The 17,279-nt window shown below is 52.7% G+C and overlaps 1 protein-coding gene across 1 annotated transcript; it reads left to right on the top strand.

Annotated features, from left to right (window-relative positions):
* Positions 1 to 1,104: 1,104 nt before the first annotated feature.
* On the top strand, positions 1,105 to 11,995 carry ADI1 (acireductone dioxygenase 1). Its single transcript, XM_065891172.1, has 4 exons — positions 1,105 to 1,270; positions 3,255 to 3,374; positions 10,520 to 10,699; positions 11,873 to 11,995. The coding sequence occupies exons 1-4, from the start codon at positions 1,151 to 1,153 to the stop codon at positions 11,990 to 11,992; spliced, it is 540 nt and encodes a 179-aa protein (XP_065747244.1). The 5' UTR covers positions 1,105 to 1,150; the 3' UTR covers positions 11,993 to 11,995.
* Positions 11,996 to 17,279: the final 5,284 nt, after the last annotated feature.

Here is a 17,279-nt window from a genome sequence, read left to right on the forward strand (position 1 = left end):
GGAACCCTGAAGGATGAGCAGTAATTGTCAAGTGAGGCGCTGAAGAGGCAGGCTCTCTAAGAAGGATGTGGGCACACACGTGCCCACACGTTGCATCCTGTGTTTGCAGTCAGCTGTATGCTTTGGGGATGTACTGTCTGAGAGCAGTCCAGCCTAAGTCCCACACGTGTTCTAGTTACTTGATTCCCTGTTAAAGACACTGGGGTGAATGGCTGAGATAAGCTGATCTCTTTGATTGATCGATTTGAAAAGATAAACCTAGGCTGATTGAGCAGCTGGATTTTCCCCCCCTTGTCAGCTAAACTGATTAGAAATTCAAGGATTGGGAAGCTTGTATTTATTCTAGGACATGACATTATACAGGGAAAGGAGATGAGATGAAAAAGGGAAAAAGGAAGCAATTTAGAATTATAGGGCGGTACTGCAGACTGCTGATATTGTAAACATGCGGGGGACGGAGAGTACAATATCCCACCCTGAATGATGCCGGGGGTCCTCTGTGCACCATCTCAGCGGCACGGGCTTAACAAAAATCACTCTTTTTTTTGGCATTTGCTCTCTTCGCTGTAAAATACAAACTATTTAATCTCGGTAGAAATTGCTTCACAAGATGGCGTCTGGACGTTCAAGGAGACTGTAGCCCTCACCCCGCGAGGCACGTGCGCGGTGCTCGAGAGCGCCGAATTTTACCCGATCCCGCGCACCGGGAACACAGTGCCAGCCAGGCAGCCCCTACCCCGACGACTGAGTTCACGCAGGGCCGGGCCACACTCGGCCTCCTGCACGAGGAGCTGACTGACAGCCACGGGTGGGCGGTTGGCCCCGCTCAGGTTCGGCTCCGGGTGGTCACCGGGCCTGAGCCGAGCCGGCAGACAGCCCTCGGGGGACACCTGACCCGCGCTCGGAGCCCATCCGCCGGCCCGCGGGAAGGAAGCTCTCGGCCCGGGGCCTTCGGAGCGCGTCCCGCCCGCTTTCCTTTCCCGCGCCGCCCTCCCTCCCTCCGTCCTTCCTTCCCTCCCTCCCTCCCGGCGGCTCCCGGGGGAGGGGCCGGAGGAGGGGCAGCCCGCGCGGGTCCCGGGTGCAGGTCCCGGGCTTAGACCGGCCCGATCAGGTCCGGGGTCAGGCGCCGACACTGCCCCCGGGCCCGGCCATGGTGCAGGCCTGGTACATGGACAAGTCGGCCGACGACCCGCGGCGGCCCCACCGCGGGGAGCCCGCGCGCCCGGTCGACCTGGAGCAGCTGCGCGGGCTCGGGGTCCTTTACTGGAAGGTACGTGGGACCGGGGGCTCCGGGGCGGGGTCGCGGGCGGGCGGGAGAGCCCTCCGTTCATATCCCCGAGTTCCCGCGCACCCCGCGCCCCCGGGAACGGTGGCCGCCGCCATGATGGGACCCCGTGCGCCCTGCGCCCTGCGCATGCCCGGCGGCGGGGCCGGGGGTCGGCGTCCGGGCCGTGGTGCGCACTGCGCAGGCTCAGTAGCGGGGTTGCTGGGTGGGGGGTGGGGGTGTCGGCGCCCAGGGCGAGGCGGGGGCAGGGTGTGAGTGGTCGGAACACTGCGGAGGGTCCGGTGCCGGCGGGGTCGTCGGCCGCCCGGGTTGAAGGCGGGACGGGCGGGGCGGGAGGGCTTGGGGTCCCTGCAGGGCCCGCGGCGAGTGCGGGTCTCCGGGGGAGGGGCCGGGGCGACCCCCACGACCTCCTGGGAGGCGGTGTCTTCAGGGCAGTATCGCGTCTGTTCTGAGAAGAAAATAAGTTAGTTTTACTGCAAATCCCTGCACTTCGGGTTTCGCGGTACATGTGACAGTTTAAGAGCAGGTGTGAGACGGTGGCCAACTTCTGAATGTACCCAAAGGATACAGTAAGACGCTGTAAAAGTCACCTTTGCGGTTTTCCAGGAGATCAAGCCCAGTTTCTCCTGCCTTCTCGTTGTGCTCTGGATGGTGAGGCAAAGGGCTGTCGAAATTAAACTGCGTTTACTCTGTATTTTCGTACCTTTCTTAATAGTCACCGCGCTTGAGCAGCGACAGCAGGGGGAGCCTTTTTGCCCGTTCTGTTAGTGCTGCCGCAGGGCGGTAGGAAGCGCTCACGCGCTCAGGGTTTGAAGGTGGATGGTGACCTAGTGCATACTGTGTGGATCTGCACATCTGGGGAGTCGTCTTTTAGCAATTAACGTATCGCTGACTAGTACTTTGAGGTATTCTGAGTTTGCTATTCAGTAGTTGGGATACCACGCGCATTTTATTGCAACATAAGGCAAAATGTGTGAAATTCTTTGCCAGTAGTTTTAAGGAGGAGTTCATAGTAATGGTGTCTGGGGCCCAAGGGGTGTGGTTCATGTAGAAGATGACCTTAAAATTGGGCGTTAGGGCTTCCCTGGTGGCGCAGTGGTTGAGAGTACGCCTGCCAATGCAGGGGACACGGGTTTGTGCCCGGGTCCGGGAGGATCCCACATGCGGCGGAGCGACTGGGCCCGTGAGCCATGGCCGCTGTGTCTGTGCGTCCGGAGCCTGTGCTCCGCAACGGGAGAGGCCACAACAGTGAGAGACCCGCGTACCGCAAAAAAAAAAAAAAAAAAAAAAAAAAAAAAATTGGACGTTAAACAGTTGATGGGATTGTGATAAGTGGAAACAGGGAAAGGCCGTTCCAGGCGTAGGAAGGTGTCAGGAGCAGGGGTGTGGGGCTGTGAGGCATCAGGTGTTTTTGAAGAGCAGCCCATGATCGCATTTGGTTTAGAATGTAGGTGTTTTAAAAACAGGGAATAGGGACAGAGGAGTAGAAAAGGCAGCCCGGGCCAGGTGGTAGAAGGCCTCTTGTCTCTGTCTAAGGAATTTGCCTTTTATTTGTAGGCTCTGACAGCTTCAGGTGTTTTGGCCCAGGGAAGCAACGTAACCAAAGAGGTGCCATCGAGAGATCAGTTAGACCTGCAGAGTGGATTGGTGGCAGAGGAACAGGACATGGCGGTGTGGACAGGCTTGAGGCGATGAGAGCTTCCCCTGGGCTCCTGGCAGTGGGACTGGAATCCCCCAGGCAGGACCGTTGCCGAGAAGGGAGGTGGGAATTAAACACAACTGCGTAGTTTTTAGCTGTTATGGAGAGTGGGAAAACCATTAAAAGAAATAGGGAAAGGAGGGGGAGAAAGGTTGGTTTATTATGGACAAAGGACTGGATGATAAATTTGGAGTATAATATTGGAGATCCAGAAAGAGAATGTTTCGATGCATTCATGTGGCTTCCTGTTTGTGTTTTAAACTCTTTTAGCTGGATGCTGACAAATATGAGAATGATCCAGAATTAGAGAAGATCCGAAAGGAGAGAAACTACTCCTGGATGGACATAATAACCATATGCAAAGACAAACTACCAAATTACGAAGAAAAGGTGAGGGAGCGCTAAAGCATTTGAAAAGGGGAATCATTATATTTGCTACTAATAAACACAAGCTTCTCTTTCCTTTTTAATGTCTTCATTTTGGTTTTATATCAGAGTAATGCTGGCCTCAGAATAGGCTGCGAAATACTCCCTCCTTTTCAGTTTTTTGGAAGAGTATGTGTAGAATGGGTTTAATTTTTCCTTAAATGTTTGGCAGATTAACCAGTGAAGCCATATGGGCCTGGAGCTTTCTTTGTAGGAAGGTTTTTAGCTACGAATTCAATTTCTTTACCAGATATAGGGCTATCCGGAATATCTGTTTCTTGAATAATCTTAAGTAGTTTGTGTCCTTCAAGGCATTTGTCCATTCCATCTGAGTTGTCAGATTTATTGGCATGAAGTTATTCAGACTATTCCCTTATTATCCTCACAATATCTGTAGGATCTGTAGTGCTGTCTCCTTCATTCCTGATATTGGTAATTTGTGTCCCTTCTCTCCTTTGCCCAAGTTCCGCTAGAAGTTTATCAGTTTTGTTGATCTTACCAAACAGCTTTTGGTTTCATTGATTTTTCAATATTGTTTTTCTGTTCTCTATTACCTTGAATTCTGCTCTTGTCTTTATTTGCCTTCTTCTACTCACCTTGGGTTTAATTGCTCTTCTTTTTCTAATTTTTTAAAGTGGGTGCTGAGGTCATTGACATGAAGCCTTCCTTCTTTTTTTTTTTGCGGTACGCAGGCCTCTCACTGTTGTGGCCTCTCCCGCTGCGGAGCACAGGCTCCGGACACGCAGGCTCAGCGGCCATGGCTCACGGACCCACCTGGTCTGCGGCATGTGGGATCTTCCCGGACCGGGGCACGAACCCGTGTCCCCTGCATTGGCAGGCGGGCTCTCAACCACTGCGCCACCAGGGAAGCCCCCCTTCTTTTTTAATAAAGGTGTTTAGTTCTGTAAATGTTCCCCTGTGTGCTGCTTGAGTGGCATCACACAAATTTTGTTTGGTATTTTCATTTTCATTCAATTTAGAATATCTCTGAATTAACTTCCTTTTTGATTTCTTCTTTGAACTATATAGGTTTCTTGACATATGTTAGTTTCCAGTTATTTGGGGACTTTTCCAGAGATTTGTCTTCTGTTAGTTTCTGATTAGCTCCATTGTAGTGAGAGAGTGTGTTTTGTATGATTTGAGTCCTTGTAAATAAGTGGAGTCTTGTTTTATGGGCCAGAATATAGTCCATCTTGGTGAATGCGCCATGTGAGCTTGAGAAGAATGTGTGTTCTACTGTTGTTGGTTGAAGTATTCTGTGAATGTCAGTTATTTCCAGTTGATTGATGGCGCTGTTCAGTTCAACTATATCCTTACTGTTGTTAGAGGCATACTTGTTTAAGACTGTTATGTCCTCCTGGAGATTTGACCCTTTTGTCATTACATAGTATACACCTTTATCCCTTGTGAGTTTCTTGTACTGAAGTCTGCTTTGTCTGAAAGTAATGTAGCTCCTTGAGCTTTCTTTTGATTAGTGTTAACATGGTGTTTCTTTCTCCAGATCTTCACTTTTAACCTATTTGTGTATTTATATTTATAGTGGATTTCCCATAGACAGCATATAGTTAGAGGGTTTTTTGTTTGTTTGTTTTTAATCTATTCTGACAGTCTCTGTCTTTTAATTGATGGATTTAGACCATTCACATTAAATTGATTATTGATGTGGTTGGATTGATATATACCATATTTGTATCTTTTATTATATTTGTCCTTTATTATTTAAAAAACGTACTCCTCTTTTTCTTCCTTGTCTGATTTTAATTGAGCATTTTGTGTGATTCTGTTTTCTTTCCTCTTAGCTTATCATTTAAAAAGAATGTTTTAGTGATTGCCTTAGGGTTTTATTTATTTTTTATTTTTTTAATTGTTTATTAATTTATTTTCGGCTGTGTTGGGTCTTCGGTTCTGTGCGAGGGCTTTCTCTAGTTGCGGCGAGTGGGGGCCACTCTTCATCGCAGTGTGCGGGCCTTTCACTGTCGCGGCCTCTCTTATTGTGGGGCACAGGCTCCAGACGTGCAGGCTCGGTAGTTGTGGCTCACGGGCCTAGTTGCTCCGCGGCATGTGGGATCCTCCCAGACCAGGGCTCGAACCCGTGTCCCCTGCATTGGCAGGCGGACTCTCAACCACTGCGCCACCAGGGAAGCCCTGTTTTCATTTTTAAATAGTAAATTATATTGTGAAGAGGTTTAAATCCTATTTAAAAATACTCTTTAATTACCGTATAGTTAGCGTTTCTGGTGCTCCTTACTCTGTTGTATGAGTCCATGTTTCCATTTGGAAACTCAAGTCTGAGTTGGTCTTGGTTGACTGATTTATCTTCTGGTTAAAGGTCATGTTTTCTCACTTCTTTGCATGTTTGGTAATTTTTGATTGGATGCCAGACACTGTGATTTTGTTCCCTTGGGTGCTGGATATTGTTGTATCAGTATAAATATTCTTGAGTTTTGTTCTGGAACGCATATAAGCTTATTGGAAACAATTTGATCCTTTTGGGTCTTTCCTTTAAGATTTGTTAGGTAGACCAACCAATAGCTAATTATTCCCCACTGATGAAGCACAATTCCTTTGTGTACACCACACAAAGCCCCGTGAATAGTGAGGTTTTCCCAGTCTGACTGGTAGGAGAGGCGCTGTTCCTGGATCGGTGTCAGTGCCAGGAACTGTTATTTCAGTCCTGAAGAATCCGAATGGTTCTTTTCCCAGCCTCAGGTAGTTTTCCTAGGCACATTCTGATGTGCTGTCAGAAGAATACTGGAGGGAGATCCTCTGCGGGTCTTTGGGATTTTCTCTGTGAAGTTCTCTCCTCGGGTACTCCCGTCTTGCATACTAGCTCCCTTGGTCTCCCCAGATTCTCAGCTCTGCTCTTCAGCTCAGGGTGCCCTGCCTGGGTCCCCCGCTCCCTGCACCACCGCCTGAGAATTCTCTCAAGGGGTGAACTAGAGCAGGAGTAGGGTTCCCCTCTCTTGTTTCTGCCTCACAGGTCGCTTTCTTCCCTTTCCTGGTGTCTGGTGTTTTGCAAACCATTATTTCTTATATTGTGTTTGTTTTGATTGTTGGAGGTGGGAGGGGAAATCCGGTTTCTGTTACCCCATCTCATATGGAAGTGAAGTCAGGGTTGTTTTAAGTTCTTAGTTTTATGGTAATTCCCGGGTGCCCATTAATAAAGAAACTCACTGATCCTTGGCAAAATGAGAAAACAGATGTGCAGAGTTTTTAATAAGTTAAATGACTGCCTCGTTTTTGAAACTGTTGTCGTTGCTTTCTCAGGAATAAGGTGACTCCGTTGTAAAACAATAGCAACAATAATAGTTGTTTTAGAATTTTTCTTTCTTGACAAAAGTTGGCAGCTGTGTAGGGGCTTCCCTGGTGGCGCAGTGGTTGAGAGTCCGCCTGCCGATGCAGGGGACACGGGTTCGTGCTCCGGTCCGGGAGGATCCCACATGCTGTGGAGCGGCTGGGCCCGTGAGCCATGGCCGCTGAGCCTGCGCGTCCGGAGCCTGTGCTCCGCAACGGGAGAGGCCACAGCAGTGAAAGGCCCGCGTACCGCAAAACAAAAAAAAAAAGTTGGCAGCTGTGTTGGTCCCAAGACTTTTTCTTTCATCGTGCTGAGCTATGAACTGTGAAGCTATGGCCTTAAATCACTGAGCTTTAGCCTCTTAGTCTTATCATTGGACACCTGGAGGGGGTGTGGACCGCTTCCCATGGTCATGTTGATAAAGCAAGGCCCAGAACCCAGGTCCTCCCCCTAGTCTCATCCTCTTTCTGCTGAACCCGCCAGGAAGGCTCCCTTCCATTAGCTTGGACGTCTTCTGTGTGTGTTCCTGAAAAAGAAAATATAAGTAGGTGAACCAACACTTAACACACTGACCTAAGAATGAAAGTGGTGCAGTGACACCAACATTGTTTAAAAGAGATGTGTTTTGTGGTTTTTATCTCCTCACTTTGTTCTATATCAAATTATTCTTGTCAGAGTACAAATATTATATCACCTTACAAAATGACAAAAGTTTTCACCAAGTGCCCTACTGAGTCATGAGATCCTCCGAGATTTAAATGGTGTTTTCTTACTTGGAATTTTAGACTTCCCATCTTCCACAGAAGGGGCTCATATATTGTAAATGCTAGTAGTTAGATTATTTTCCTCATTACCATCTTGTAGAATAGCTTCTCTCCTGAAATAAAACCCTGTTCCTAATACAGGCTTATCTCTCTTGTTCTTCTAAAACAAACTTCTTTATTATCTGATTATCTCGTTTGCCTTAGGTTTCCGCATGGTTAGACTCAGGTTCTGCGTTTTTGGCAGGAATTCTACAGAGTGGTGTTGTGTCTGCCCAGGGTGCCTTGTCGGGAGGCACGTGCTGTCAGAGGGTTGTGTCACCGGTGATGCTAAACTTGGTTAGGCTGTGCCCATCAAGGTTCTGCGTTGTGAAGTGACCATTTTTTCCCCTGTGTAACAAATAAGAAATTTGTGGAGAGTTACTTTTCGACTGTGAATATCGTATTTTCTATCAAACTTTGACTTGGCGATTTTAGTAAATCTTGATGGTTCCTGCCTGAAACAGTGTCAGTGTCAGGGTGAAAACGGTGACCTTCCAGCCGTCATCCTCCTGTACTGAGCTGGCCTCTCTGTTCTCTGCTGTTGATTTACATCAGTACGGGCTTATGGAGTCTTATTTTCCTCATGGCTCTGTAGTGCATTCCTGCCATGATCCATTTTGATGTTCACATTGTTCCAGACTTGGCAAGTGGGCACCCCTGTCAGTGGCCCCTGCTCTCCTGACGCGTCCCCTCACGCTTATCAGCACCTCCGTGCTTTCTGGTTCAGTGTGTTCCAGGCTTTCCCCCAACCCGGCCCTGGAATCGGCTGTCCTTCCGGGGGACTTGGAAACCCAGACAGGGTGCTTGGTGCCCTCATTGCTACTCTGGGGTCAGTGCCCAGGTCCTTCTGCCAACTGGATGAGGGGGGAGAGAGAGAGAGAGGGAGAGAGAGAGAGTGAGTGTGTGTGTACTTGTGTGTGTATTGTGTCCGTGTGTGTATGTGTACTTGTGTGTCGGTGTGTGTATTGTGTCTGTGTGTATGTCCATGTGTGTGTGTGCATGTCCGTGTGTGTGTGTCCGTGTACATATGTATGTGTGTCTGTGCGTTTGTGTCCATCTGTGTGTATCCATGTGTATGTTCGTGTGTCCGTGTGTGTATGTATGTATGTGTGTGTCTGTGTATATGTGTGTGCACATGTGTATATCTGTATGTCCGTGTGTGTGTCTATGCATATTTGTGTGCCTATGTGTATATGTATGTATCCGTGTGTATATGTGTGTGTCCGCTTGTATGTGTGTGTGTCCGTGTGTGTCCCCGTGTGTGTGTGTCCCCGTGTGTGTGTCCGTGTGTCCCCGTGTGTGTGTCCCCATGTGTGTGCGTCCGTGTGTGTCCCCGTGTGTGTGTGTCCGTCCCCCTGTGTGTGTGTGTCCCCGTGTGTGTCCGTGTGTGTCCCCATGTGTGTGTGTGTCCCCGTGTGTGTGTCCCCGTGTGTGTGTGTGTGTGTCCCCGTGTGTGTGTGTGTCCCCGTGTGTGTGCATGTCCGTGTGAGAGCAATCTTTGGCTCACACTGATGCCTCTGAGTCCAGTCACACTCCTGGGATGACTCCTCAGTCTGTAGAGAGAGACTCAGGTCTCTGTCCTCCCACAGCAAGAACCCGGCTCCAGTCCCGCCGGCCCTTCTACACACCCCGTGCTTCCGGGGTGGCAGCTGCAGTCACGCTGTTGCGAACAGCAGACCGGTCCCTGGAGTTCCAGGCTTGTTTGTGGTCCTGTCTCAGACTGAGGATGTAGTCAAAGTAATGTGTTCAGAAGGTACTAAGATGAGTTTTCTCTTCCTTCTTTGGTTATGAGCATCTCTCTTGATTTCAGACGTATGGCCTCCCCCACCGCCCCCAAGCCTGTTTTCATTTTATTTATGTCTCTGTAAAACATAACTAGGTTCTAAAGCCAAAATTATGCAACAGGGCAGATCCGTGTCCCCGCCTCCTGCACACCGTACCGCTGACCGCGCTGTGACCCGCGCTGCTGGTCTGCGGTTATCGTGATGGTGGCTCAGTTCCGCTGTGTACTCTCCCGCTCTGCTTGGGCCTGTGAATTGTTCCCAGTGTCTTACGGCCAGTACGGCAGGGAGTGACGTGTGCACATTGTGTGTCGCCGGGGCGTCTCTTCAGGGTGAACCCCGCGAGGGGGGCGGGGTCAGCGCATGCTCAGTTGTGCTGACCTTCCAGGGGTTCGGGGCCCCGAGCGGCGGGGCGCCCGTCCTCACAGCCTCACCGGCCCACGGGGTTGACAGGGAGGTGTTCATGTGCTCTGCTCTCACTGTCAGTGGTGATCTTCCAAACATCTGTGGATTTTCCAGAAACGTGCCGACATTATTCAAGGAAAGCTTTAAAACTCCTGCGCAGGAGGGAGAGAGCTGGGAGATCATAACCAGGCAAGATGGGCGTTTACTGTAGAATTCTTTCAACTTTCGTTCGTATTTGAATATTTTTATTATAAACATTAGAGGGATAAAGATCTGAAAAACACAAGAGTACATTTGGACAGGTGGGAGTGTTTGTTGAGACGGTGACTGCCTTCCTCACATGCACACGTGGCTTCTGATCTGCCCGCGTGATCAACGCGACTGCTCTGTGCATTTGGTCTCCTGACGGTGTGTGCGAGCGATCGCGTGATGTGTGTGATCAGCATGATGGGGGGTGTGATCGCGTGATGTGTGTGTGTGCTGCAGGAGCCAGGATGTCTGCGTGGGAGTCTAGGCTCCACACACCCAGGCTGTGTGATGTTGGGCTGGCGACCTAGCCTCTCTGAGCCACATCCCTCATCTGTCCAAGGCGGGTGCAGAGAGCACCTGAGTGAGTTATTCATATAAAGCCCTGAGAGCGTCGCCCGGCACGCGGTAAGCGCCGTGTGTTCCTTCTTTCCTTTCCCGCTGGTCCACCGGTCGGCTCCACAAAGCATTGTAGCTCCTGCCGCCTCGTACGTAAGATGATATTTCTTATCTGTGGAGCACGTGTCTGGCACCTCAGTCCTGGTTTTCAGGGCTCACGAGAACTCCCTCCTGCTCTAGATTAAGATGTTTTATGAGGAGCATTTACACCTGGATGACGAGATTCGCTACATCCTGGACGGCAGTGGGTACTTCGACGTAAGGGATAAAGAGGACAGGTGGATCCGGATCTTCATGGAGAAAGGAGACATGATCACTCTCCCCGCCGGGATATACCACCGCTTCACGCTGGACGAGAAGGTGGGCCTTTCGTCTTCTCTGCCGGGGCCTGGTCTGTGCACGGACGTGGACTCTTAGCCCTGCGGCGTGAGGCGAGGATTCTACCTACCTCTGAGCGAGTGGTCGGCGCCACAGGGCCCCCCGCCCGCCCGGGCCCGTGCACGCAGGTCAGCGGGAGGCATCCGTCCAGGGGTCCGGCTTTGTGCGGGTCTCAGGGTCACTGCTCCCTCGTCATTTTAAGAGCATTTCAGTTGGGCTTAACAGTCGTGCACTAGAGCCACCGAGACCGGCCACAGAAGCAGGAATAGGGCGGCTCTGAGGGTCTCTGGGTGTGATTCGGACGAATCTGAGATTGAAGCACGATTTTTGGCTAGGAACTGAACGCACTAGGTTTAGAACTCAGGATTATGAGGTGGTGTGTGAAGAAGGGTCGCCTTGTCACCCCTGTTCTCAGCGCCCAGTATCTCTCCCTGAAAGTAACCACTGTTATGTCCTTAAAAATCTCCTTAGAGCGCTGTCACCCATATCAGGCGAACGTGAGTCAGTACCCTTTCCCTTTTCCTCAGGAGGTAGCCGACTTCTGTAGGTGGGGCTGCATTTTCCTTTTTTCTGCTCGCGGTGCTTTAGGATCGTTTCGTTTCAGGATGTAAAGGGCCTCGTTCCTGTTTACAGCTGCCTGGTGTCCACTGTGGGACGTACCCTGATTTATCCCGTTGACGGGTGACCCCTAAAGATGGGTACGCCAACTGTTTCCAGCATTTTGCTGTTGTAAACGGTGCCGTAATAAGTAGCCTCACACATCCGTCATTTTGTACTTACGTGAGTGTACCTGAGGGATAAATTGCTGAAAGTGAACCCTGGACGGACAGGTGTGCACGTTTCTACTGTGACGCAGGCTGCCCTCCCTTCTGATTCGTGGGAAACCGGTACCAAAGGAAGCAGGAGGGGAGGAGGGGCACACGCCCAGGCGGGGTCAGCGCTCACGGCTGGGGTGTTTGCCGAGAGAGTGCAGGGTCAGCGCTGAGCTGGAGCCGCAGATGCTTTGGCCGCCCGAGCACGAGGCCTTCTTGCCGTGGCACCGACGCTGCCTTTCAGAAGATGGAAGAAAGTGCTAAGGCCCAGGCATAAAACAGCAAGGAGCGTTAACCTCCGTAGCTGGTCTCACCATTGCTGCTGTGTTTGCTTGTTTTCTAGAACTACGTGAAGGCCATGCGGCTGTTTGTGGGAGACCCAGTGTGGACGGCGTACAACCGGCCGGCGGACCACTTCGAGGCCCGCGGGCAGTACCTAGAGTTTCTGGCGCAGACGGCCTAGCGGTGCCCTGGGGCCTGGCGCACCCCGGCCCCTCTTGTGAAGGTCCCAGGCCTGATGCAGCAGAAAAGCAGTCATATTCTCTTTGCTTTTGTGTTGTAGACTTGAGGCTAGGTGAGCTTTCCTCTGCAAGGCTGTTGGATCAGAATACGTTTTAATGGGGGCAGCTGTAGAACCAGTTTGTACGTGGAAGCACCTGTGGAGATCTGGGCAAATCCGCTCATTTTCTCTGATTCAGGATCAGTGGTCAGTGGCCCTGTGTCAGCTCATGCCTTCAGCTGTGACCCAGTGAGTTTCAGCGCCCCAAACGCAGCTACTTAGCTGCCCCATCTGGACCCGATTCTTGGACTTTAAGCAGATACCAGGCGAGGCCACGCCTGCCCTGTGCGAAGGAGTGACAGTGGATGAGAGGAGTGAGCAGAGAGAAGACGCTTTTCTCCCAAAACACGGGGGAAGCTGGGTAGGGGTGCCATGGGGGCGAGCTGGCGTGTTAGGGGGAGCCTCGTTTGATTATGCCACGTTTTTGTTCAAGATAAAGTAGCTGCCTTAATGTTATGCTTGTGTCTTGGAGTTAGCTTATATTCTGGTACATATGGTTCCTTAGAATCATCCCGGTTAGATCCTTTGTGGGATTGTATGTGTGTATAATTAATTTTTATTTTATCTGGGTTATTACTCGTTCCAGGTGAGATTTCTAGGTTAAACTCCCTACAGTAAATCTCTTTTACAATCAAGCCTTTGAATTTTAACAGAAAAACTTGTACCTTTTTTTTTAGTTAACAATTCTGAGATACAATTATACCTAATTCGTTATAATCATAGAAAAACCCTAAATTAACCTCATATTTGAAGGGCAGTTTGCTTTAAGTATTTCTTTTAAACTGGATTAAAAATCTTTATGTTAAAAGTGATCTGTCGGGACTTCCCTGGTGGTCCAGTGGTTAAGACTCTGCACTCCCAATGCAGGGGACACGGGTTCAATCCCTGGTCTGGTCTAAGATCGAACTGGGAACTAAGATCCCACATGCCGTGCAGTGCGGCCAAATTAAAAAAAAAAAAAAAAAGGTGATCTGTCATCACTTCCACATTGTTCTTGGGGGCGTGTGTCCACGGCACAGAGGAAATTCTGAATTTTAGGGTTAACGTGTGCGCTGGCAGCACGATGATAACACCACCAGCCCCCCAGGGCCTCGCGTGCTGCTGTCCTCGTTCTTCCCTTGATGGGGCTCCAGGGACGCCCTGGAGCAAGGGCAGCTCCTTCTGCAGGCCTGGCACAGCGCTAGAGAGCACGGTCCTTCGTGCGTTCACAGTCGTCAGGACGCAACGTCGGGGTCTCCCAGGAGCACACGGCTGTGAGCTGAGCTGTCCGTCTGGAGCCAGGTGCACCCGCTCGTTGAGTAAGACACGACTCCACGTGTGTTATTTTACAAACGTGTCCTCTCTTGAAAGGCATGTAGCACTTACTGGAGGGCGGCGTACGGCTGGGATGTGATGAGCCAGAACGTGAATTGATTGCCGTTGGGTGTAGCTTCACACTGGTTCACGTGTCGGCACTTTAAAGCAATGCCCGCTTTCCCCTCGTTCCTACTGAGGGTGTCTGCTGTGCACCCCGACTGTGTGAGGAGACAGCCCGGTTTGGGCCCGTGCCGTGGTTTCCGTCCAGAGGCAGGCGTGGCCGAGCCAGGAAACGGCCAACCTTGTCCTGCCTTGATCCAGATTAAACATGTAGCAAACTGACGTTTTAGCTGCTCGGTACTTTCCCTGCTTGAAATCCAGCCTTTAAGGCTCCTGCCTTCCTAGGGTGTTCCGCTCTGTGTGCTTCGTCCGTGTGTCCTGAGTGGGCACGGCCCCATCGTCTCTGACGTTTATCCAGAAGGAAGGGTGGTGGGTGAGCAGGGCAGCCCTCGCCCCTGCTGCAGATAGCCTCCCGGCCTGGTGCTGCACTGACTGTCGCTAATTAGAAGCAGGTAGAACGCTGCGGGCGTTCAGCTGTTTCTGCCTTTCAGATAAGAGTTCTCATCTACTCGTTCTGTCCACACCCACAGAGAAGTTGTAAGTATATTACAGCGAATTCCCCTGTATTTACTTTCATCTGTGTTCACTCACGTACCAATGATATTACTGTATACGTTTTGAAATGTAAGCTATTTATAATCTATTGAGAGAAGAAATGCAGTCTCCTTTCGGTAACAATATACATACATTACACACAGAGAAATCTTCTCAGTAGCTTTCTCTGGATAGTAAAGTTATAGATTACTGGTTACGTGTTTAGTTTTGTCCATATATGGTTGATAATTTGTCTACAAAGAACACAGTAAGCTACTCGTCTGAACGCTCAACATTAAGACTCCTAAGTCGGTCTCTAGCAGAAGGGAGGTGTGGTGGTCTCGTCAGGACTGGAACCGGGGTGAAGCAGGAAGGGCTGCGGGGGGCTTGGGGCGCGGCCATCCCACGTCTCTCTCGGTTTGCTTGCTGGTCCCTGTTTCTCGTGTCTTGTCCCCGGGCCCCGTGTCCTAAGTTTCGGTTGAGAAAACACGGCTGCTAGGTTGAATTCTTGCACCAAAGCAGCGCTTTAAAATATGGACGTGTCGGATGCCGATCTTGCCAGAGCGAGGCAGTCGCATGTGCGAAGCCCGGGTGCAGCCTCCTGTCTGTCTAGTGTGGCTTCCCTGCCACTCGGCCGACGCCCTTACGGGGGCTGCTCAGCGGCCGCCTCTCACCCCCCACCCTCCGGTTCCCACCAGGCTCAGGAAAACCAGACGTTCACACCCGGAAGCTGGTGGCAGTCCTTAGTGAACTGCGAGGAAGCGTTCGTTTGGACCAGATTGTTGGTAAGCCCCAGACGGCTTTTCAGTTTCCTTGGGAGGAGTCATCCTGAGTGGAGGTGGAGTCAGTCTCTTTAAGGAGGTACTGATGGGGTGACTGGTAGGAACGCGAGCGGGGGCGGTGCCCAGCCGCAGCAGGTGGTGGTGCGGGCTGATTGGCCGGAAGTCAGGAGCAGAGCCCCGCCCCCTGCAGGCAGAGCCCCGCCCCCTGCAGGCAGAGCCCCGCCCCCTGCAGGCAGAGCCCCCCCCCCCCCACTGCGGGCAGAGCCCCCCCCGTCCCTGCAGGCAGAGCCCCCCGACCCTGCAGGCAGAGCCGCAGCTCAGACACGCGAGCAGGGCAGGAGGAGGTGGTGCCCGCGGCTGGCGGGGGGTCACGTGGAGGCTGGTGGGCAGGTGCTGAGGGGAGGGCTGACGCCTGCTGCTAACGAGGCTTAGCCCAGGTGATGGGCCTCGTCCCACCGGGGACCCCGATCCTGTGCTGCTCCCTGGAGCTCAGGCCTCGCAGGGCTGGCGGGAGTGCATCCGGGTGACGGGCAGGTGCCAGACCCTCAGTCCCGCAGGTCGGCCCTGCCGGGGAACTCGGTGCAGACGGGTTTGGGGCCTCGCTGCTCGCAGCCCACTGCCCGGGAGGGGTGAGTCTCTGCCCAGCTCCCGCCGCACGCTTCCCGGGGCTGGCGTTCTGGGTCGGGAGCTCAGAGGAGAGGCGGCGGGCGTCTCCCACGTGCGGAAGGAGCCGCGCCGTTCCCGGATGTGGGGCAGAGCCGCTCGGGCTCCACGCCAGGGCGAAGAACCGCGGCCTGTGTCGCTTGAAGAAGGAGCCCGTCTCCCTGGGCTCTAACACACCTCCCCGGCGGCCCGCGGGCGAGGGCAGCAGCCCCTGGAGGCGGATCAGAGCAGGGTTCACGCTTACTTTGCGGGTTGCAGCTCCTCAGAAGTGAGGGCTGCCGCAGGCCTTGCCGCAGGGAACCGCAGCTCTGGGGCTGCAGACCAGGAGCCGGCAGGTCGGGTTCTGGGGGGCCCCTTCCTGGCGCAGAGGGAGAGCCAGCCCTGGGGTCTGCGGCACCGACCCCTCGTGGGCCCCTCCTGACGCCACCCCACTGCGGCCGCCCGGTCCATGGCGCACTGACAGCAGAAGCTCTAGAGCTTTCCCTTGGAAAATGAAGTCAGGCTCCTCGTGTTGGCGCAGAACACCGGCCTCCCACATCCAGGAGCGGTGGAGAGCCCTCCGCTGACCAAGGGGGCTCCCCTGGCTGCCGAGGCCGCCAGGCAGCTCAGCACCGGGACTGAATCGCACAGCCCTAATCCTGCTGACGAAGATGGGAAATCTGACTCCAAAGATGTTTGAGCGTGGGCGTGCGCGCACCCCAGCCCCGGACAAGGGTGCTGCAAGCTCCCAGCGTGCATCCTCCCCGTGTGCTTGGGGGCCCTGGGGCGGGAGGGGCCCTTCTGGAGGCAGGGGAGGAGCCTGGGGGACCGGGGCTGCTTGTTGGCGTAGCCGCGCCCTGCTGCATCGGGAGAACCTTAGGCAGCTTCCCAGGGAGCAGGTGCTGCTTCTCTGAGTTCCCAGGTGTTCTCAGGTCTCTGCCTTAGGAAGTCGTTATTTTTCAAAGCACCCTCTGAAATGCGGTAGCGGCCAGGGTCCTGATGGGAGGAGGGCACCCAGGTCGGTGGGTCTGGGGCTGGCTCGTCCTGCAGCTCAGCACCCTGGGCCCGTGTGCACAGCGACCTGTTGTGGAATGAGGTCTGCTTTTCCAAGGAAAGAAGCCCTCCGCTCAGACCCCCTCCTTTGTCTCCGTCTTGTTATTGTATTTTAATGCCTTTTATTTTCCAGGTTTAAGATGCTTGTGTTTGTTTTGCACAAACGCTTCCAAGAAATCCCCAGTTCTAAAACCCGAAGGGGATCTCATCTGAGTGATACAGGAACCCAGCAAAGGATACAATGAAATCAATGCGATTTGCTTTTGCACCCATGTTCTCGGGCCCGCCCCATCGTTAATTAACCCTGATGGCTGTCTGGTGAGGCAGGACGTGGGGTGCCCCGACGTTATCGATGGCCCCTGCGGGGCACGGAGGGGGCACACAAGGACACGCTAGCAGAGCCACACTCCCTGGGGGCTGTAGAGGGTGTAAGGCAGAGGGGCTGCCCGTGCGGACCCAGAAGCAGGGCAGGTGGTTTGTTCCCGGGTATCTAACAAATCCGCTTTAATCCTCCTGAGAGTGCTCCCAGCAGGGGTCGCGGGCTGGATACTAACCACCGAAAATTCACCTCAGCTGGGAGCTCAGAGCGTGACTTTATTTGGAAATAGGGCCTTTGCAGATGTGATTGGACAGGGCTCTCGGTGAGGTCCTCCTGGGTGAGGGCGGGCCCTGTACCGCGGCCTGGGGCCCTTACAAGAAGAGCAGCCACGGAGGCAGACGTGTGAGGACCCCTGAGGACCGAGGAGGGGGCTGCAGCCGGAGCC

The sequence above is a fragment of the Phocoena phocoena genome, chromosome 14 (assembly GCF_963924675.1).
Source record: "Phocoena phocoena chromosome 14, mPhoPho1.1, whole genome shotgun sequence".
Lineage (NCBI taxonomy): Eukaryota > Metazoa > Chordata > Mammalia > Artiodactyla > Phocoenidae > Phocoena > Phocoena phocoena.